General features: G+C 39.5%; 1 protein-coding gene across 9 annotated transcripts in view; it reads left to right on the top strand.

Moving 5' to 3' along the window:
* Positions 1-12994, top strand: part of LOC135115173 (uncharacterized) — a 156340-nt gene extending 143346 nt beyond the window's left edge. For 4 of the 9 annotated variants that reach the window (XM_064031664.1, XM_064031663.1, XM_064031662.1 and 1 more), the window contains 2 exons: positions 11873-12100; positions 12687-12994. In XM_064031664.1, coding sequence (XP_063887734.1) covers positions 11873-12100; positions 12687-12885 — 427 coding nt within the window. In that variant the 3' untranslated portion in view covers positions 12886-12994. The other 5 variants (XR_010275839.1, XM_064031668.1, XM_064031666.1 and 2 more) reach the window with 5 other exon arrangements.
* Positions 12995-22094: the final 9100 nt, after the last annotated feature.

The following is a 22094-nucleotide window of genomic DNA, read 5'->3' as shown; positions in this document are numbered from 1 at the left end:
GGGTACAGGTATAAATGCCAACACAGATAAACAACAAACTTTAAGAGCAAATGCAGCATTGGTGTCATACATTTTCTTAAGGCCACTTGCTTGAATTTTTCGATAAAGGCTTTGACAAAAATGAAAAAACAGCCACTACACTTAGACATTGGAAATTCTTGTTCTATTGTTTTAACCATGGCAAGTTCAAAATCAGTCATTATTGTTAATGGCTGTAATGTAGGGATTCTTTCTTTAAGAGCCTTCAGGAACCTCCTATAGGTTTCTTCAGTTTTGTTAGGTAACAGTGCATATATGAGAGGTAATATTTTACCTGACTTCAAGCCATGTATTATATACATTTGACCAAAAATCAAAGGCACAGTTTTAAAAGTTCCATCAGCGTACCAGTGCTCAGAACGTGCCAAGATATCGAGATTGCTTTGGGTTGCAAAAATTAAAATACGATCATTTGTAGGACCAGAGTCATAAATAAGGAATAAATCCCCTTTGATGGTTTTGGTAAACTCTTCTGGGATGTTAAGATCGAGGTAGCTATTAGGCAAAGCAGGTCCAGCATTTTTCCTTGCGCGTATATTACGTATGGTTCTTTTCATATTTGGTACTGAAGGGAGCTGCACCGCTGCAGCAGGACTTATTTTCATTGAAGCACATGATACAATATAATGTGGTGTATCTTGACTATTTATTGCATGTTCTTTCACTTTCTCCATGGCTTTAGTGGCTTCAATTTTAGCGGCATCTCCTCCATGGTTGTGATTCCTGTTTCGTTTTTGGATACTATCATGGACTGTGATAACACGTGCTGAGCATTTCTTTTTTTTGCACATTTCACATTTCCAGTAAATCTTATTGTTCACTGTTTTGTCTTTGATATAAAGATATCCATCCAAACATAACTTCTTTCCTTTTTCGCTCTCAACAAAAGTTATGTCCATTTCTAGGGTTCAAGATCTAGAAAATAACTGAAATAGAAATAGAAAACAAATATAAGAAAGAATCAGGAAAATCGTCAGTAGTATTATAGGTCGACTCAATATCAATAATAGACAATCCAGTGACAAGTATTAACACTTTAGGGAATAGTGTAAGACAAGCCTAATGACAATGGATATGGTTGCAATGGGAAGAAAGGAAGAAAGGGGGAACCACACGTACAGAAAGTAGCCCTGCCACCGTGTGTTAAGCCAGCCAAGAGACCTGTTGTGAGACGGCGCAGCTGACATAATGCTTTGTGCTTCGAAATTATTTTGAGCAATCTGCCTTTCGAGACGTGAGACGGCACAGCTGACGTGGTGCTTCTAGCTTCGAAATTATTTCGAGCAATCTGCCTTTCGAGCAATTGAAAGTTTGAGAAATTATTTTTCGAGCAATTGATTTCGAGCAATTTACTGTCGAGCAATTGGTTTCGAGCAATTTACCTAGATTCTTTTAAAACGTCAGTTTCACAAATAGCAAACCGCTCCTTCACAACATTGGCAGTGTGACGTGATGTGCTGTCTTGCATAAAAGTTTCACCATTGCATTTATCAGAGCATTTCTCCAGGTTGTTATGCAACAGGTCAAGATAAGTTTCTGTGTTCAATACTTTATCTAAAATGACTATGTTGCCCACAGTATAGTAGCTGAAACACCCAGACACCATTACAGAGGAGGGATGCTTAACAGTGTTCACTTGTTCACTGTGTATTGCTCATTATGTGTCAGATTTTTTTGGCTGTCTAACTCTTCCTTGTGGTGATGCCATCACATAAAACACACTTTCATCTGACCATATTACTCTCCTCCATTTCTCTATTGGCCAGTCTTTATGATCCAAGGCAAATCTAACTCTTTAAGCCTTGTGACCAGGTGTTAAAAGAAATTTCTTTGCAGTACAATAACTTTTCAAGTAGAAGTTGTGTCTTATGGACACATGTGCCAGGATATCAGGGTATTTTTGCTTTATTCTTCTTGCTGTGAGGAAAGGTGAACCATTCAACTGATGCCTTATCCAATTAAACCCATTAAACCCAGCTGTGACCTCACTGAACGTTTCCCTTTGTGTCTCACAACACAAGGAGGCAGTCATAGCCTGCCCTCTAAAGTCAACTCTCTTCCTTCACACAAAACTACAAGCACCTAATAACACACACCCTTCACTCAAAAATTTTAAAATCATCATGGCGACTCCTACACCAGCCTCGGAATCCCTATCTGGGGAGGGGACCATAAATGCCCCCAGGTCAGACTGCCTTTCTGTCGATGACCCTAAGTGTCTTGACACCCCCTCAACTTTTTCTTCATTAACTTCTGCAACATTCATGGTCTAAGATCTAATTTTCAATCTGTAGAACACCACCTCTCCTCTTCTAAACCTCATCTTTTCCTCACTGAAACTCAGGTGTCTGAGGCAACTGACAGTAGCCCCTTTTCTGTTCCCTCCTACTTTCTCTATCCTCATTTTCGATCCAAAGCTGGATGCTGCATTTATGAGCGCAATGACTTAACCTGCTCTCGTACCCATGCTCTTGAATCTTCCAAGTTTTCCACCATCTGGCTACGACTACAGAGTCACTCTCAAACTAAATTTATCTGTGCTGTATACCCTTCACCTAACTCCTCTGACTATAAGAAATTCTTTGACTACTTAACTTCCAAAGTGGAGCACATTCTGACCCTCTTCCCTTTTGCAGAGATCTCCATTCTTGGAGACTTCAATGTTCACCACCAGCTTTAGCTTTCTTCTCCCTTCACTGACCATCCTGGTGAACTAGCCTTCAACTTTGGTGCAACACCCTATTCGTATTCCTGACTGTCTTGGAGATACGCCCAACATTCTTGACCTTTTCCTGACCTCTAATCCTTCTGCTTATGCTGTCACCCTTTCTTCTCCGTTGGGCTCCTCTGATCACAATCTCATAACTGTATCTTGTCCTATCGCTCCAACCCCTCCTCAGGATCCCCCTAAGCGAAGGTGCCTCTGGCATTTTGCCTCTGCTAGTTGGGGGGACCTGAGGAGGTATTTTGCTGATTTTCCTTGGAATGATTACTGCTTCTGTGTTAGAGACCTGTCTTTGTGTGCTGAGCGCATAACAGAGGTGATAGTGTCTGGCATGTAGGCATACATTCCTCACTCTTTTTTCTCGTACTAAACCTAAACCTTGGTTTAACACAGCTTGTTCTCGTGCTATACGTGATAGAGAGGTGGCCCACAAAAGGTACTTAAGCCTTCCATCACCAGAATCTCATGCACTTTATATTTCTCCCTGGAACCATGCCAAGTCTGTTCTCCAACTAGCCAAAAACTCCTTCATTAACAGAAAGTGTCAAAACCTTTTAAGATCTAACTCCCCTCATGACTTCTGCCATCTGGCCAAAAATAACTCCAATAACTTTGCTTCTTCTTCTTCTTTCCCTCCTTTATTTCAACCAGATGGCACCACTGCTATCACATCTATTTCTAAAGCTGAACTCTTCACTCAAACCTTTGCTAAAAACTCTACCTTAGACGATTCTGGGCTTGTTCCTCCCTCTCCTCTACCCTTTGACTACTTCATGCCACCTATTAAAATTCTTCGCAATGATGTTTTCCATGCCCTTGCTGGCCTAAACCCTCAGAAGGCTTATGAACCTGATGGGGTCCCTCCTGTTTTTCTCCAAAACTGTGCCTCCGTGCTTGCACCTTACCTAGTTGAACTCTTTCAGCTCTGTCTGTCAACATCTACCTTTCCTTCTTGCTGGAAGTTTGCCTACATTCAACCTGTTCCTAAAATGGGTGACTGTTCTAATCCCTCAAACTACTGTCGTATTGCTTTAATTTCCTGCCTATCTAAAGTTTTTGAATCTATCCTCAACAAGAAGATTCTTAAACATCTATCACTTCACAACCTTCTATCTGATCACCAGTGTGGGTTCCATCAAGGCCGCTCTATTGATGATCTTCTGGCTTTCCTTTCTGAGTCTTGGTCATCCTCTTTTAGAGATTTTGGTGAACTTTTGCTGTTTCCTTGGACATATCAAAAGCTTTTGATAGAGTCTGGCACAAAGCTTTGATTTCCGAACTATCCTCCTACGGCTTATGTCCTTCTCTCTGTAACTTCATCTCAGGTTTCCTTTCTGGCCATTCTGTCACTCAGTCTCTTCTTATTTTTCATTAATGATCTTCTAAACCAAACTTCTTGTCCTATCCAATCCTACGCTGATAATACCACCCTGCACTTTTCCACATCTTTTCATGGAAGTCCAATCCTTCAGGAAGTAAACATTTCATGCACGGAAGCCACAGAATACTTGATTTCTGATCTTTCTAAAATTTCTGATTGGAGCAGAGCAAACTTGGTATTGTTCAATGCCTCAAAAACTCAATTCCTCCATCTATCAACTTGACACAACCTTCCAGACAACTATCCCCTCTTCTTCAGTGACACTTAATTGTCCCCCCTTCTACACTGAACATCCTCGATCTGTCCTTTACTTATAATCTGAACTGGAAACTTCACATCTCATCTCTAGTTAAAATAGCTTCTATGAAGTTCGGCGTTCTGAGACGTCTCTGCCAGTTTTTCTCACCCCCCCAGCTGTTAACTCTGTACAAGGGCCTTATCTGTCCATGCATGGAGTATGCTTCACATGTCTGGGGGGTCCACTTATACTGCTCTTCTAGACAGGGTGGAATCAAAAGCTTTTCGTCTCATCAACTCTTCTTCTCTAACTGACTGTCTTCAGCCTCTCTCTCACCGCTGCAATGTTGCATCTCTAGCTGTCTTCTACCGCTATTTTCATGCTAACTGCTCTTCTGATCTTGCTAACTGCATGCCTCCCCTCCTCCCGTGGCCTCGCTGCACAAGACTTTCTTCTTTCTCTCACCCCTATTCTGTCCACCTCTCTAATGCAAGAGTTAACCAGTATTCTCAATCATTCATCCCTTTCTCTGGTAAACTCTGGAACTCCCTGCCTGCTTCTCTATTTCCACCTTCCTGTGAAATCCACCTTCCTGTGATCTTGCTAACTGCATGCCTCCCCTCCTCCCGCGGCCTCGCTGCACAAGACTTTCTTCTTTCTCTCACCCCTATTCTGTCCACCTCTCTAATGCAAGAGTTAACCAGTATTCTCAATCATTCATCCCTTTCTCTCATAAACTCTGGAACTCGCTGCCTGCTTCTGTATTTCCACCTTCCTGTGACTTGAATTCCTTCAAGAGGGAGGTTTCAAGACACTTATCCTTCAATTTTTGACTATTGCTTTGATCCTTTTATGCAACTGGCATTTCAGTGGGCTTTTTCTTTTATTGGATTTTTGTTGCCCTTGGTCAGTGTCCATTCTACATAAAAAAAAAAAATACCAAGTTCTTTTGGGGCAAAATACTCTTTCATCCAAGAGCAGTTTGTTTCACTGGGGTAGATTTATGAGTATTTTTGCAGCATCTTTTCAGCCAGTGTTGCACAGTTGTTTATGGCAGTCCTTTCTCTCTACAAATCTCCTTAGATCCAAAACCACCCTTCTGGAGGGAGTCAATAAGAGTTACTTACATTAGTTTGAGATATTTGAAACTTACGTTCCATTAACATGTATAATATTACATCAATGTGAAATGTACAAAGAAATTTGGCACAATTTCCAGGTGAGCAGGGCAAGTTTCTGTACACCTTATCAGGGTCAAGAGTTAACTGAGTGTTGACATATATAGATGTGACAGTTGACAGATGTTCAGACTGCTTGTTGATGTTGCCACATTTCCATACTTAGCTCCCTATTTTAAATGAGCCAAACACTTTCTCTTCACCATGAAATAATAGTCTGTTCATCATACATGCCACTTTCATTAACAGCAGGGTGTAACCTTCCCCATGTCCTCTCTGCCTCTTTTCTTTCATGTCTGATTATGTATAATTCTTTGTCTGGTTAGCTTCCAGACTGGAGCACAATGTCATCCATTGGTAAAATCTTCATTCCTTGAGATTTTATTGTTTATAGCTAAATTTGAATATCATCTTCCACTTAGCAATGTAGTGACCAAGTCTTTAGGTTTGCTATTTCATATGACCTAGAGAAATTTATGCAGCACCCTACCCACATTCCTGGTTGTGCATGGAAAATACACTCAATATTCTTGACCTTTTTCTGACCTGTAACCTTCTGCTGATTCTGTCAAATTGTGGAAAGTGTTTAACATAGACAAATGTCTCTGGCATGGAGGTAAATACATATATTCCAACTCTTTCTCTATTTTTAAAGCTCATTAAGTTTGGTTCACCTCAGCCTACTCTCATATTGTCCAGATAGAGATGGATCACAGATAGTACATTAGCTCTCCATTTTCTGAAACTCATTTTCTTTATATAGGGAGGTCTCGATGATACAAGCAGGTAGGCTCTATTTGAACTGGCTGTATAGTGAATTTTCATATAACAAAGCGCATAACTAATGTAAAAAATTGGGTTAGGTTCAATGTCTCTTGTCAAAGGTAAGTTTTCAAGCAAAAATGTACATTACCAAAGCTAAAATATACAATACCAAACACAACAAACATGCCTGTATTACAAAAATGTTGATAAAGCAATCCAAAAGAGAAAACAGCTAACAAAGAACATGATTTCATATTAATTAAATATAAAACATGCATAACATTCAACAATTCATAATTAATGCCTCGAGGTGGGAAGCTGCTGCATCTGAATCATCGTACATCCCCATGCAGTCTGGATGGGTGTAGGAAGGCATGTATTTTAAATCTTGCAATTTTATTCATCTTATACTGAAGCTTGTATCATCAAATTTTTGCACTTGTATAAAGAGAGTAGTCCCTAATTTACTCATCTCGTATCATCAGTTTCTTGTATATCGGATGCTCATGTAATGGGACCTCCCAGTAATGTATTTCTATCCAAAATTTTGCCAAAGCTGTTCTCAAAATTGCCAAAAAACTCTTTCATCTGTAAGAAGTGTCAAAATCTTCCAATATCTGTTATATTTCTCCCTCATCCCTCCATTCTCTGTGTCATCCAGATGGCACTATTGCCACTTCCTGTATATCTAAAACCTTTGTTAAGAAATCCAGACTGGATGATTCTGGGCTGCTTCCTCCCTTGTCTTTCTCATCTTACTGTATTATACCTGTTATTACAATTTCACACAACACTTGCTTTCTGTACCCTCTTTGACATTGATTCTTATAATTTTAATGGTATCTTTTTACCATCTCCCATAAGTGTGATTTTGTGGTCACTCCTTGGCAGATCAAACTTCTGATTATCAACATCCATTTTTTTCTTTTTAATGGAAGTTTCCCTACATTAAACCTTTTCTTAAGGAGGATAACCACTCCACTTCAAACTAATGACCTATAATTTTGATTTCCTGTCTTTGTATTGTCTCCCTATTCTCAACAAAAAAGTTCTGAAGCCTATCTGCTTGGAATCTTCTATCTGACTATTAGTATGAATTTCCACTGGCATTCGTGTAACTTTCCTCACTGAATCTTGCTCATCTTCTCTTAGGGATTTTGGTGAGATCTTTACAGTTGCCTTAGACATATGTAAAATTTTTTGTTGTGTCTGGCATAAAACTATAATTTCTAAAGGCCCTATCACATGATGCAACACAGCATGGGTGACTATCCCCGGCAGTCATAACACTCAATGTGAGGCACAGGGCTAAGTTGGCGTGCGCCATGGTCATTCCATTGTTGTTAGGTTGAGTGAGCCATTGGTGCATGTCATCCAGGAAAAACATGTCACAAAAAACTCCACTCCACTGGCGTCGTGAGGATATTATTAAATTGATTGATCTCTACAAAGATAATGTGTGTCTGCGGCAAGTTAAACATTACCTATATAAAGACAGGAATGCCAGGAATGCTGCGCTGAAGAAAATTCTTGACTGCTTGAAGAAGCAAATGCCTGATGTGACAAGCTCTGACATCAAGAACAAATTACACACACTATGATCACAATATCAACATGAATTAAGGCTGATGAAGGACTCTACAAAATCTGGTGTTGGAGCTGGAGAAATATACAAGACTAAGCTCTGATACTTTGATGCATTTGATTTCATAAATGATGGCGAAGAAATCTGAGATTCCATCTCTACCCTGGATTTTGAAGTTGATGAGGTAAGAAAACATATATCAATGTATCAAAATTTTATTCATACTTGCAGTCAACTGTACCTTCATTTACCTCACTTGGCTGTCAAAACATTGTTTCCTTTTTGCACTTACCAGTCTACATATGCTCATTCATGCCAATCATTGCATTCTGCCACCACACTGAGCCTTCCTGAACAAAATATTGTTTGAATTCCTCCTTAACCAACTTTGCTTCTTGTGATGGCCTTCTTGGTATATTTTCCAAGGCAAGCATTGTTTGTCCTTGCTGCCAATTTCCCAGTGATATAGTGGCATTTTCCTCTCACTCAATGTCAAGTGAACAAGGGGGCTGTAGTAACTTGCAAATTCCCTACAAAGTAAGCTATGAGGAGCAGTATATGCCAGGGCAATTTTTTTTCAGTCTTACTTGGTGAAAGATGCATAGGTGACAAGAAAACTAAATCTGTTTGCTATTATGCCAAATGCATTTTCAGCTGTCCAACATGCTCATGACAACATGTAGCTAAATATTCTCTGCTCATTTGTCTGCTAACAAAAAGGGAATGGCTTCATCAGATAGATTTGCAGAGGGAATGCATCATAGGGTAGTGTTCTGCCAGTGTGTGCCAGTTGTGTGTCAGGTGGTAAGCCAACAGTGTTGTTCTTGAGAATATGACAGAGTGTACAGTCTCCTCAAACATCTCCATCTGAAACTCTGCTGTTTCTTCCTGCATCAACATAGATGAATTAATAATTTGCACCAACCAATGCCATTAACACAATACTGTGTGTTCCCTTATAGTTGTAATAATAAGAAGCACTGTCAGGAGGAGGGTGAATTATGATATGTTTGCCATCAAGGGTGCCCATGCAGTGAGGAAAATTCCACCATTGCAAATTGTTCAGCAACCACTATCCACTCTTTTGCTTTCCATGGCATATGAAAAAAAGAAAGAGAAAGATGAAATATATGTAATATAATCTTTTTTCCTTTAAGTGCTTGGACAACAATGCCACAGCCTCTCCAGACCCAGCAGTCAACATAGAGTCATCCAGTGGTACCACACAAGCAGCACCTAATTCCCTGGCTACATCTGTGATGCTGCCGTTTTCTTCACCCCCCTCACTGCCAGATTCTTTCCCATCTCAAAGACCATCTGCATCAAATGATTCTACTTTTCGATCTGCCATTTGTGCTTCAGGGAAGCAAAAGAAGAAAGTAGAAGAAAGATAATTTGATACAAGCTGCTTTAGCCAAATTAGAGGCTGAAAAAAACAAGATTCATTTATGGCCTTTGGTGTGATAGTTGGCAAAAAGCAGAAAATATGGAAAAGTTTCAGGCTGTGGTTGCTGAGAAAATAATTAATGATACCATGTTCTTGGGTATCATTAATTTATGGCCTTTGGTGTGATAGTTGGTAAAAAGCAAAAAAAATATGGACAAGTTTCAGATAATGATTGCTGAGAAAATAATTAATGATACCATATTCTTGGGTACCTTAAATAAACTCACTGAAGATCACCACATTGCAGACCAGTGACTCAGTAGATAGATAGGCTACTTTCCTTCCACCAGGTGTGTGTGTGTGTTTGTGTATATATATATATATATATATATATATATATATATATATATATATATATATATATATATATATATATATATATAATGTCATTTTTCTCTTTTTTTTTTTATACTTTTCAGACATGCCTCATCAGATCATCGTTATGAACTGTATTTGCACGGAAATAATTTTATGAGGTCAATAAACTTATGAAAACATTTTGCTTAGTCATCTTAATTATTTACCTTCATGTAGTTATCCTTGAGTACATCATAAATGGCTTGACAGGTCTCAGGAACTATGCTGTTGAGGTTTGCTCTTGATATCTGAGTCTGGTACTGTAGCCTCTTGAATGAGCAGCCTGTTGCAAGAAACAGCAGTGTTGCTTCCAGTCTGGCTCCTGCTGAGACACTTTGCTGCATTGTTGCATCCTGTCATTCAATCAGTGGTCTTATTTTGTTCAATAATGTGTGAAACACAGTCACAGGCAGTCTTGTATAGTTTTGAAAGTCCACATCATCTTCCACAACTAATTCTCTAAGTATCTGTTGGTAGCTACCTAATGTTTGCCTACAAAGAAGCCATTGCCATGCCCACATTCTTTTTTCTTCATAGTTTTCTTTTTTGATGGCACAAGCCAGCACAATAGCCCAAAGTGCAATTGTGCGTGTCATCTTCACAGCTGAGTGGCGGCTGTCACTGGGCTGTGGCACATGATCACGTGTCACTCACTGAGACAATGAGTCATCATTTGAACACAGAACAGGTCAAGGGTGTGCTGTCTTTAAATCGCGTGCCAGGACACCCCGAAACAAAAGACATAAGCCTCCCTCATGTGCATTCTATCCATCTCTTTACAACTTTATCTTAAGTTTCCTTTCTGGCTGTTCCATTGCAGTAGTGGTAGACAGTCACTGTTATTCTGACTTTGTTAACAGAAGTATTCTACAGAGCTCTATTCTATCACCCACTCTCTTCCTGTTATTCATAAATTATCTCGGTTAGATTTTTTGACTCTGCAATGCATTTCCCAATGTCATTTGCAAGGTGCCCATCAAAGCAGGAATTAAACACTTCATGCAGATGCCACAAAATACCTAACATCCAATCCTTCCATAATTTCTGAGTTAGACAGGGCAACCTTATATTGTGAATCCTTCAAAAACTCGACTCCTTCATCTTTCCACCTGAAAGAATCTTCCAGATAACTATCTCCTATTCATCAGATAACTATCTCCTATTCATCATCTACCTCTTTGACACTGAACATTTGGTCTGTACTTAAAAATCTTAAATTTTCCATCTTATCTCTTGCTATAACAGCTTTGGTTAGGTGTTCTGTATCATCTCTATCAGTTCTTTTCCTCCTTTGAGTGACTAACTCTATACATGGGTTGTATCTGTCAGTGTAAGGAATACTGTTCCCATATAAAGGGAGATTAATTTCACACATACCCTTCTAAACAAGTAGAAGTCAGAAATTTTCCATCTCATTGTCTCCCCTCCTATAGCAGAGTGTCTATTCTTGTGTTCACTGCCACAGTGTTGCATCTCTTACAATAATTTACCAGTATTTCCATGTATTGTTTGTTTTCTGAACTTGCTAACTGCATCCTTTCTGTCCTATGGCCTCACTTCTCTAGACTTTCTACTTATTTTCACCCGTATTCTATCTATCTCGCTATTGAAATATTATCTCCAGTCTTTATTCATTTTATTGGTAAACTTGGGAATTCTTTTTCCTGTTTCTGTTTTTCCTTCTTCATATGACATAAACTCTTTTCATAAAAGGAGTATCAAGATTTTTGGATCTTCTGTAGTTTCTTTGCAGGAACAGCATTATGAATGGGCTTTTTCATACTTTTTTTTTTTTTTTTTTTGTGTGTGTGTGTGTGTGTGTGTGTGTGTGTGTGTGTGTGTGTGTGTGTGGTCTGGGTTTAATTCATGTCAACAATTTTTTTTTTTTTTTTTTGTGTTAGGGAAATGCAACTACTATAATTACATAGTGCCGTAGTTAATTTAAAATTCATATAATAATGCTTACGATATATATATATATATATATATATATATATATATATATATATATATATATATATATATATATATATATATATATATATATATATATATATATATACTTTTTGTTGATCATTTGTTCATCCAATACAGTATATAGCTAAATTATTTAGAACAATATCAGTCAGGAATGGTTATATGAATAATGTTTTTCAGCATACATCAACAATACATAGCTCCAGCCACAGCTCTTCTGACTGCACTCAAGAGGTGCCACAAGCTGCAGCGGCTCAGCATTACCTCTCTTCATGACATGTTGCCCATGGACCTATTTGCTCTGGAGCAGCTCATTGAGGCACAGTCGTCACTCATTTTTGCAGCACTGGAGAGTGTCAGCACACCCATGACTGCCTGTTACAAATTCACAAAGAGGCAGAAAAAGTTGTAAGTATTTATTTTATACCTTTGGGTCTATGTTGTTTCAAGTAGATTTGCAATTGAAACTAGGAGTGGTTCACACAGAACTACTATACGATGACAACAATTGGCTACTTGCTAAATTTTTGGTACCATTATAAGTCACTACAGTTACTGGTATCACCATAAACATTTATTTTCCTGAACAAGATCAAATGGCAGAACACTTTAGCAAAATGGTTTGCTCAAACCACCTGACAATTTTTTTTTTTATAGATACACTAAGATAATGTGACAATTAAGAATTGCTCTTGAAAAATCTGTTTATTGTAGTAGTGCAATTATACCACATGTTATATAAAATAGAGTACTTTTAAAAATTCTTCTACACTTTCATTAGTTTATTATAATAATGTGAGGTAGTTAGGAAGGAAACCATTTTTTTTTTATCCTCATGGTTTTACTGCCATTATGGTATTGTTGATATATATTACCTTATTAATGTGATCAATTTGTCTATAGTTGGAATTTATTTGTTCCAACTTTACAGTGTAATTGAAATTCTTGTCAAAGTAGCAACATCTAAGACTGTGGTGCATACTTTCTTTCGCAGTTCACGACCAGCACTGGTAGTGCTTGCATACAATAAAGCCAAGGAACATATGCCCTCCATCCCCTTGGTACACCGTGACATGATTGATCTTAATAGTTCATTGTGTGGTTCTTCCCATCTTTGTTACTACCAAGACTTTTCCTTCAGGCACTATGTCTTGCACAACCATGAATCTGGAATTTATGATATACAAGAGTAATATTTGCATTATTGGTCTCTTGAGAACTAAGTATGGAGAGTGATATATCAATCCATGAATGCTTAGTGTTCCCTTGTAGAATATATGAATTAAATGTCATACTGTTCAATGTTTTTTTATTTTGATGATTTGATGTTGTCATACAAACCAAAGCCAGGTTACAAAGGGGATTTACATGATGTTAGGGACAGACCTATGGCATAGCTAAGTGCCTAACAGTGCACAGGCCTGAGACTCGTTAGAATACTTAGCTGGAATGTCCGTAGGGAGTGATTGGCTAAGGCAATTGGTGGTTGAGTAGAACTGCACTTCATGAGAGTAACTGAGTGACTGCTGTGATAGCTAGAGTGTAATTATCTGGGCTTATAAAAACACAGGTCCAGGAGTTCACATCCTAGACCTTTGCTAGTTGGCTCACTCTTTAAGGTGAGTTTTTAAACTTGAATTAATAATAATAATAATACCCATTGCTGTTTATTGTTAATAATAATACCCATTGTTGTTTATTATCCTGTTGTAAATTTATATTTCCAATACATTTATCTGTAAAATTATCTACAAATCTCAAGCATGCCCACTCTCTGTAGTATAATCTTTATGGTCCATTATTTCTTATTCTCTTTCACTTTGGTGGATCTATTTTCAGTTTATGGATTCCTATGATGTGGGGCATTCCAGTCAGTGCACCAGACTCTGGGGTTGCATTAACAAAGATCCTTAGCCTTCTGCTTAACCTTGTACCTATCTTCAGATCTTGAGACTCAGCTAAGCATAAAATTTAAGCCCAGTCACTACCAATGCATTATGAAATGGTGACAGAACAAAACAGTAAAATCTTAGATTTCTCAGTTTTGCATTATTAGTGCAATCTCATTAATTTTGAGGGGTTAGAGAACAACAAAAAAAAAAAAAATTATCTGATTTTCTAAGGATATATGTGAATGATTGTTTTTTTTATTTTTGTATGCAAATAAGATCCATGCAAGGCACAAATATTTTGTCTTATTGTTAATGACCTTTGGTCAGCAGGGCCCCACTACTGCTACTCAGCAGCTCCTCCTTTTCTAGCCTTTTTCTTTAGTATGGAGGAGATGACCCTTAAGGCCAAAAAAAGCCAATAGAGGAAATCTAATTGGACTGATGACTAAACTTTCCTTCCTCATCTAGTCAGTCTGCTAGGAAAGAAGTAGCTTAAAGGGTTTCACTCACACAGCAATACAAAAAAAAGGCTCCATGAAGCTCTACTACTAAAAAGGTAAACGAGATGTGGTAACAACAGGAGACAGGAAGGTTCAAGATCATCATTGCTACAGAGCTGCATTTTCCCATTGGCTAAATAACACTAACAATTACATACTTTAATTATTAGCAACAGTGTATCACCCCTTCCTGTGGCTCTCCATGGCATCTCCCACCAAATTTACTCTATATATTTTCAACAGTTCAGAGTCACTCAGGTCACCGAGAACATCCTTATGAGGCTGATGATTCTTGACCTAACAGCTTTGGGCTCCTTGATGGTCAGGCATCTTCACTTGCTTAGCTTCGAGCATAAATTTGAGTATGCTCTGGACTAGGCTTAACTTTTCATTGCAGTAAACACAAAGCTTAGTACAACTTAGGAAGTTAAGCATGACCCTAAGTATAGTGCTTATGCTGAGCCTTATCTCTACTTAAGAATCTTTTGTTTGTACTGTTACAACACCAGGCTTAGGCCCTCTCATAGCTGCCACTAACTCAGGTCAGCTTTTCTAAGGTATCTTCTGCGCAGCTTAGTGCAGGGCTCAAATATGCATATACAGAGGATCCTTCTGGTCTCTTGTAATGAATAACAAAAGTGAGGTTGTCAACCTGTTTCACTCACCTACAGGTAAGGGGGTATTACAATTACCAGACAACTTCCATTTGCTGAGAAAGAGTTGCAGACCATGTTCTAGGGGGGGAGCACAGCTATGACAAAGGACAGACAAGTATGAGATTTATGATGCTCTGTGAGCTACCTCCTACTGGAGATGAAACCACCTACACTCACAGAACATTATATCCTCCAGTTGATCAACAGTATACTTACAGCCTCCCAGAGGACAGGCCCATACCACCTAGACACAGTAAAGTTGAGGGAGAGAGGAAGCAACCACTGCTCAACAGAGAATCTCTATATCCTCTGGTTCCAAAGCTCTCAACAAAACTCTTGAATCCCAGTAGCATTTAATGACATAAAATGATGATGACTCAAATACAAGACAACAGACAGGGATGGGCAAGGGGACTCATTGTAGCACAAATCTAACTGGTACAACACTCAGTCAGCTCCATAAGTGGTGTTTATCATACTTAATCAGCAGGGGCATTCTGCCACTAGCTCACATGTAATATTAGCTAATAATTACCCTCTGGCATATATCCCAACCTCATACCAATACTTCATCCCTCTTGACAACTTAATTGTGTCTGTCCCACAAGACACATGAGGCCCAACTGGACAAAGGAAGCAGTGTCACTCTGCATGCTCTCAAGTGTGGGGAGTTGTATGATAAAGGGCAAACAGGAGAGTGACAGGGGACAACAAATCGCTGCCCCGCTCTCATCACACTCATTACTAGCTTCACTCTATATAGACAATTATCTTACAAAAATTATTGCGAGCAAACTACAAGGGCTGAGTGGAAACTTATTACATTACAGGCAAGGTCACCTCTTCTATTATCAAATATAGTGGACTCAACATGAGAAGGCAATGGGAAGGTATCAAAATTAATTTAAGAAGAAGACTAGTTAGACATGTGAGATTTTCAAGTAACTGAGTGAGAGTGGGCAGGTAGTTATTGTGCCTCAGGCACATTCTCTCTCTCTCTCTCTCTCTCTCTCTCTCTCTCTCTCTCTCTCTCTCTCTCTCTCTCTCTCTCTCTCTCTCTCTCTCTCTCTCTCTCTCTCTCTCTCTCTCTCTCTCTCTCTCTCTCTCTCTCTCTCTCTCTTTTCTCATCTTATTTCTATTCCTCTTCCTCCTTCCCACTATTTTCCTGCACATAATAATACAGCCCCAGGCCTGAAACTAATTTACAAAGGTTTAACAAAAGCCAGTGATCCACCTCAGTCTTCCTGGCAAGCTAGTTTAACTCTGCAGCCATACTGGATGTTATCTTTATTGTTCTATCTTTTGCATTTAATTATTTTAGAGGTATGCAGATTATTATTATGTAAGAACAGATGAGAGCTGAAAACCATAGTAAATTGGTGAAATGAGCAATGTTAAAGGCTTGGGCATGCTTACTATATGTTGCTGGTAATTATCTTTGCTTCAGGTATCCTTCCTCTTATTATGTCAGATAATCTTGAAGAGTATGGAGGATGTGTGGAATGTAAGGGATGTAAGGGAATAGAAAAGAATGTGCTGGATCCTGCAGATAAACGAATGGTGTCAGGATGGAGGTAAGATTGTTATTTTAGCTTTTCCACTTTTGCTTCAATTATCATTTCCGGAGTGATGCCAGGGTGTCCTCAGTGGTAAATTAGGATGATTGCTTATCATTAAAGGAGAGCCCAGTTTCTGTTTCAAAATCCATATGCAACATCATATTGATATAAAAAATATATGGAAATCAAGGGAAGTCTGCAAAAGTTCCCTACCTCCTGGCATTCTTACTCCAGCTTCCCCAGAACTCAATTCCCTAGTGGATGTTTTAGATCTATGTCTTTCTGCACTTTTAACTCTATAGTCATGTGCTTCATGCAAGAAGGCTTATGTTCCAGTTAGTCCAGTCACACAAATCTTGCTGAAAGACCTCATCTTTTTACTTATATTTTTGGTGAGCTCTATTCAGAAATCAAATCAACAAAAATAAAATTAAACTTTCTAATATGGCCACCCCCCTGGATTCTACTATTAAGAAAGATGATGGGTAAAAGAGGTAATAACACTTTATGGGGTTTACTTGATAACAAACAAATCAAATAGTCACATCAAATATTTCTTGAATAAATGGTGATAATGACTCAAAAATGCAGGTAGGAAACCTTAACATTGGTCTACAGGCTGATGAGGAATCCCTGCCTATTAAGGCTCCCACTCTGAGTAACAGCCAAGAAGGAAGAGTTAATCTAACTAACTAACTGAAGACTACAGAATCCCGGTATGGCTTAGTCATGGATGGAACCCTTGGCCAACCAAGATTGCATCTCCCCAAGCAGAGAGGGGCCACAGGTGGTTGGTGCCTGGCATCCATAGCCAAACTGACTTGCAGGGGGGAGGAGGGGGTGGTGATGCAGGCCAGGAACACAGTGGTGGCTATTAATTAATTCCACCTCATCCACCAGTGGGTTGCTCTTGCATGCCTGCACATATCGCCTCAGCAGGACAGGACCCGGGTTACACAACCAGGTAGGTATGGCGGTCCCTGAAGATGATTGACGTGTGTAGTTGAAAGAATGCTCATGTGGAGTGGCATTGGTGGCTGTGCATAACAACGAATGGATCAAGTGAAGAGCATCCAGCAGGACACTGCCAGCACTGGTCTGGCAAGCCACGTGACTGCAGAGTTGTTGTTACGGCCTTCCAGATGACACCATTGTAATGCTTGACTTGTCCGTTGCCCTGAGCGTTGTAACTTGTGGTCCTGCTGCAGGCTATCCCTCTGCTTGCCAGATAATCCCGCACTTCTCTGCTCATAAATGATACACCACAATCTGTATGTATATAAGCAGGCATACTAAAAACAGAGAAAAGTAGATTCAAACAATTTGTGATAGTTGAAGTGCTCACATTAGAACATGGGAACACAAAAGGAAATCAAAAATATTCATCTATGATGTTAAGAAAATATCTGTTTTTGTCAGTGCTTTGAAGGTACCTTTAAAATCCATATTCAGCTGTTCAAATGGCTGAGTAGCTTTAATGAGTCTAGCTTTATCTGGATGATGAAACTTTGGTTTACACTCGGCACAGATCTTGCATGTTCTAATAACCTCACATACATCTTCTACAGAGAATGATACATTTTTGGAGCATACAAAGTGACATAAATGGGTAACTCCTGGGTGGCACAAGGCATCATGGAGGTCACACAGAGCACGAAGGTTACGGCTTGTCACACCACACTGTGCTCGCGACAGAGTGTCTGAGGGAATATTTTCCTATATCAAAGTTATATCCCGAAAGTTCCATCCTCCATCTCATTATTTTGTCATTCTTTATTCTGTTTTTGTGTTGCTTGTCAAACATATACGACACTGAACATTGATCTGTTTTGATGGTGAAATGCCTCCCGGATAAGTAATGTCTCCAGTGGCGTACTGCTAGAATAATGGCTTGTGCCTCTTCCTCCACAGCAGCTTGATGTATTTCTGAACCTTGGAGGGTATGAGAAAAAATGCAACTGGTCGACTGCCTTGTGTTAGGACCACAGCTACGGCATTATCAGTGACATCGGTCTCTACTTCAAATGGTACCAAATCATCAATCACTTTCACCACTGCTGATTCAATGTCACGCTTCATTTAGCAAAACACTTTTCCACTTCTTTTGACACTGGGAATGAAGTGGTAGTACTCAGCAATTGGATCTTCGTAGCAAAATCAAAGTTCCACTGGGAATAGTAGTTAAAGAGCCCCAGAGCACAGTGAAGCGATTTCATATCGCAAGGCACTGGTAGATCATGAAGCAGTTGCAATCTATCTGGGTCGGCTTGAATTTCCCCTTCTTCTACTATGTACCCTAGAATGCGTAGTTTCTTTGTTGCAAAGATGCACTTTTGGTTATTGTATGTTATATTTCTTCTCTATGCCGCATCAAGAAACTTTTTCAGATTCACGTCATGGCATCTTACCACAAATAGTAATGTCATCAAGATAAGCATAGGTCTCAACAAGCCCTTCCTCTTTGATAAGAGAGTTCATAATACGCTGGAAGCAAGCAACCCCATTAGTTACTCCAAAGGGTACTCGGGTGAACTGATAGTTTCCCACAAGCTTCAAATGTGGTGTATGGCTTGTCTTCTTGTTTCAAAGGTACTTGGTGATAGGCACTGCGTAAATCTACAGTACTGAAAACATTGTACTGAGCAATTTCATCCACAAGATCATTGATTCATGGGAAAGGGTAATTGTCCAGGAGTGTAAACTTGTTTATAGTCTGGGAGTAATCAACTGCTAGTCACTTTTTACAACCACCACCTGCGCTCACCAAGGAGAGTTACTCTCCTCTATGATTCCTTCACTCAGCAGGCTTTAAATTTCACTTTCAATTGACTTCTGTCTTCAGCAGAGTAGTGTCATGATTTTGTTGCTATTGGATGGCAATCCTGCATGAGGTGTGTGAATAAGTCAGGAAGTTCATCACTCATTACACTCATTCCACAAATCATTAATTGAGGCAACTCTCCTCCATACCTCAACATCACACTGTCATGTAATCGTTGGAAATCCTGACCCAGAATCATGTTAGAACACAGGTTTGGTACCACTGCTAGTCACACCTTTTGATAGTCACGACCGTTTACTTTCAGATTTATGCTACAACATCCCATAGTAGGTGTGTAGTGTGTAGTGGACGCCAGGGTCACATTACTTTTTGCTGGCTCAACATGCAGCGAGCACTGCGAGACTAAATCAGGATGAATGAAACTCTCCAAACTTTTAGTGTCAACTAATCCATCGAATTTAATTTAACCGATAGCAATCTTAACAATGACTTTAGATAAACTATTTGGGGTAACTGCACAAGACACAGCTGCCAGCATAGTCACAGCTGCCCCAAAGTCATTGATGCACTGTTAACAGTACCTCGTCACACTCTAGCAAAATGCCCCTGCTTGCGGCACTTGTGACAAACTGCCTCGCACGCCAGACACTTTCAACAAGGATGTCCTACTGACCCACAGAAGAAACACTGAGGCACTTTCATACTGGTTGCCGCCACCACAGGTACTTCATCAGTAATTGTCTCATTGCCGACATAAGTAGCTCCCCCAGCACGGGAGGGGTCACCATAGTAACATGCAGAATTTTCCTGCGCCGATTCCAAGGCCCTGGCCTGTTCGAACACTGATGCCAGATCCAGTGTTTTATTTTCCAATAACCTTTGCCGTATTGAGGGTGAACATAAACCACTGACAAAGGAATCCCTAATAGATTCCTCGCAGTGTTGCACAGCCGACACAGCCTTAAAGTTATAGCCTTGGCTTAGCACTCGTAGAGATCTGAGATAATCGTCCAAAGTTTCACTGTCTTGTTCATACTGGGTGGCCAAGAGATATCATGCAAACACTTCATTAGGCATCTTGACATACTGACTCTTCCAAACACTGATTGCGTCTGCATACGTATTACACTCAGAGATAGTCTCATGCACTTTAGGTGATATAATTGATGAGAACTCCAAGTTTGTTGAGATCCTCCTCTGGTAATGCTGAAAGGAAGTTCTCAAAGGTCTTGAACCAGTGTTTCCACCCTAACGATGCTGACGGCACCCCAGGATCACTGTCAAACCTCTCTGGCCTCAGAAGTCGCTCCATATCATGTGTCTGATAAAATTTATCTGAATCATGCAAACACACCAGGCCATTTCAGTAGGCTTTTATTAGACACAAAAACTGGTACTCTGGAACTAAGTAAAGTAACTGATTTATAACCATAAACAACCATGGAATCCCATAACAGTACAATACAATGTAAAGGCAACAAACACACACACCCACATACACACCTGGCTTGGATGGCCGACTTGGTGGAAGTGGCCTCCCGATAGCCCACCAGGGTGTGAAACCACTTCGTTAAGCACTCATTAACAACTCCTTACAAATGATAAGTACAGTCACTGATGGACCAGACTTCACCATACCTGCTCGGGGTGTCTTGTCCATCAGCTTCTTATCACTGCCACTGGTTCACCACCACTCATTGCAACCAGTGAATGGGTTGGGAATGGGGTTGTCACTCACTTAACTCCACCAACCTGGTGCTGTTGCCATAGGGTTTATGTTCCTCCTAGTCACACTGCCTGCTGGGAGGTTTGGGGGGGAAGGTACTACCAGATATGGCAGATGGACCTGGATAAGGAGAGTGTAGGTCTGCCCATTCCACAAGCTGTAGCTGGAAAGAATGCCAGGACATATACAGATACAGGTATACATTTTGTATGCCTCCATGGGCAACTGGTATCACAAGTTTGGCTACCTCTTTTTCCCATACTGCTTAATGTCACTGGATCTGTCTTATCATCTCCTTGTACTTAATTCACCTATCCTATATCCTCCTTTACTCAGTTTTGCTATTACTTTCTCAGATTACTCTCACCTGAGTGAGTTATGTTTGATTACTAACACAAACGCACATAGTGCATGTGATATGAACTACAGTAAACCCTCAATATAATGAACACATATGGGAGGGTGGATTGCTAAAGCCAAAAATTCAATATATCCAAAGGTTATTAATTAAGATACATCTAACAAACTGTTTGTTAGATATCACTATAGATAACACTGTTTGTTTTTAACAGGGAGTCGTCCAGTCATATGCATCCTCTCATGTCTCCCTACTCTCTGTTGCATGTTATATTCACAGCAGTTAACAACAGTTGTCTGTCCTGTAATGTACAGTACAGTATTGCCCCCATTTAAATGTAAAGAAAAAGAATGTGCACACTTCAAATTTTCCATGTGTGTATTTAGTTGTATTTACTAGTTGTAATTTACATGGCCTGCGCTACACTCGTGTAGTCCCATCTCCATATCTACACTTGTCCAGTTTTTCCTTGAAGTTGTGCACACTCATTGCCGATACTACATCCTCACTTAGCTTGTTCCAACCTTCTATATTTCTCTGTGGGAAACTGTATTTCTTTATGTTACTTGAGCATCTTCCTTTTCTTATTATTTTTGCTCTGGCCTCGTGTGTATCTGGTATTTTCTAATTCTCTTGGCAGTTGTTTCTCATTATCAATTTCTTCCACTCTATTCCATAATTTATAAATCAGTATTAAATCTCCCCTTTCTCTTCTTTGTTCCAAAGTTGGCAGATTCATTTCCTTTAACCTGTGTTCATATGTTAATTCTTCCAGTTCCGGAACCATCTTCATTGCCATCCTTTGTAGCCTTTACAGTTTTTTTTTTTTTTTTGACATGTTTCTTGTTGTGGGAGAGACCACACTTATTCAGCATATTCCAGCTTTGGTATAATCATAGTGGTAATTATCTTTCTCATCATATCTTTAT

The sequence above is a fragment of the Scylla paramamosain genome, chromosome 29, assembly GCF_035594125.1.
Source record: "Scylla paramamosain isolate STU-SP2022 chromosome 29, ASM3559412v1, whole genome shotgun sequence".
In the NCBI taxonomy this organism is placed as follows: Eukaryota; Metazoa; Arthropoda; class Malacostraca; order Decapoda; family Portunidae; genus Scylla; species Scylla paramamosain.
Note: the sequence above shows the minus strand (reverse complement) of the source record. Positions and strands in the feature narration are given on the sequence as shown.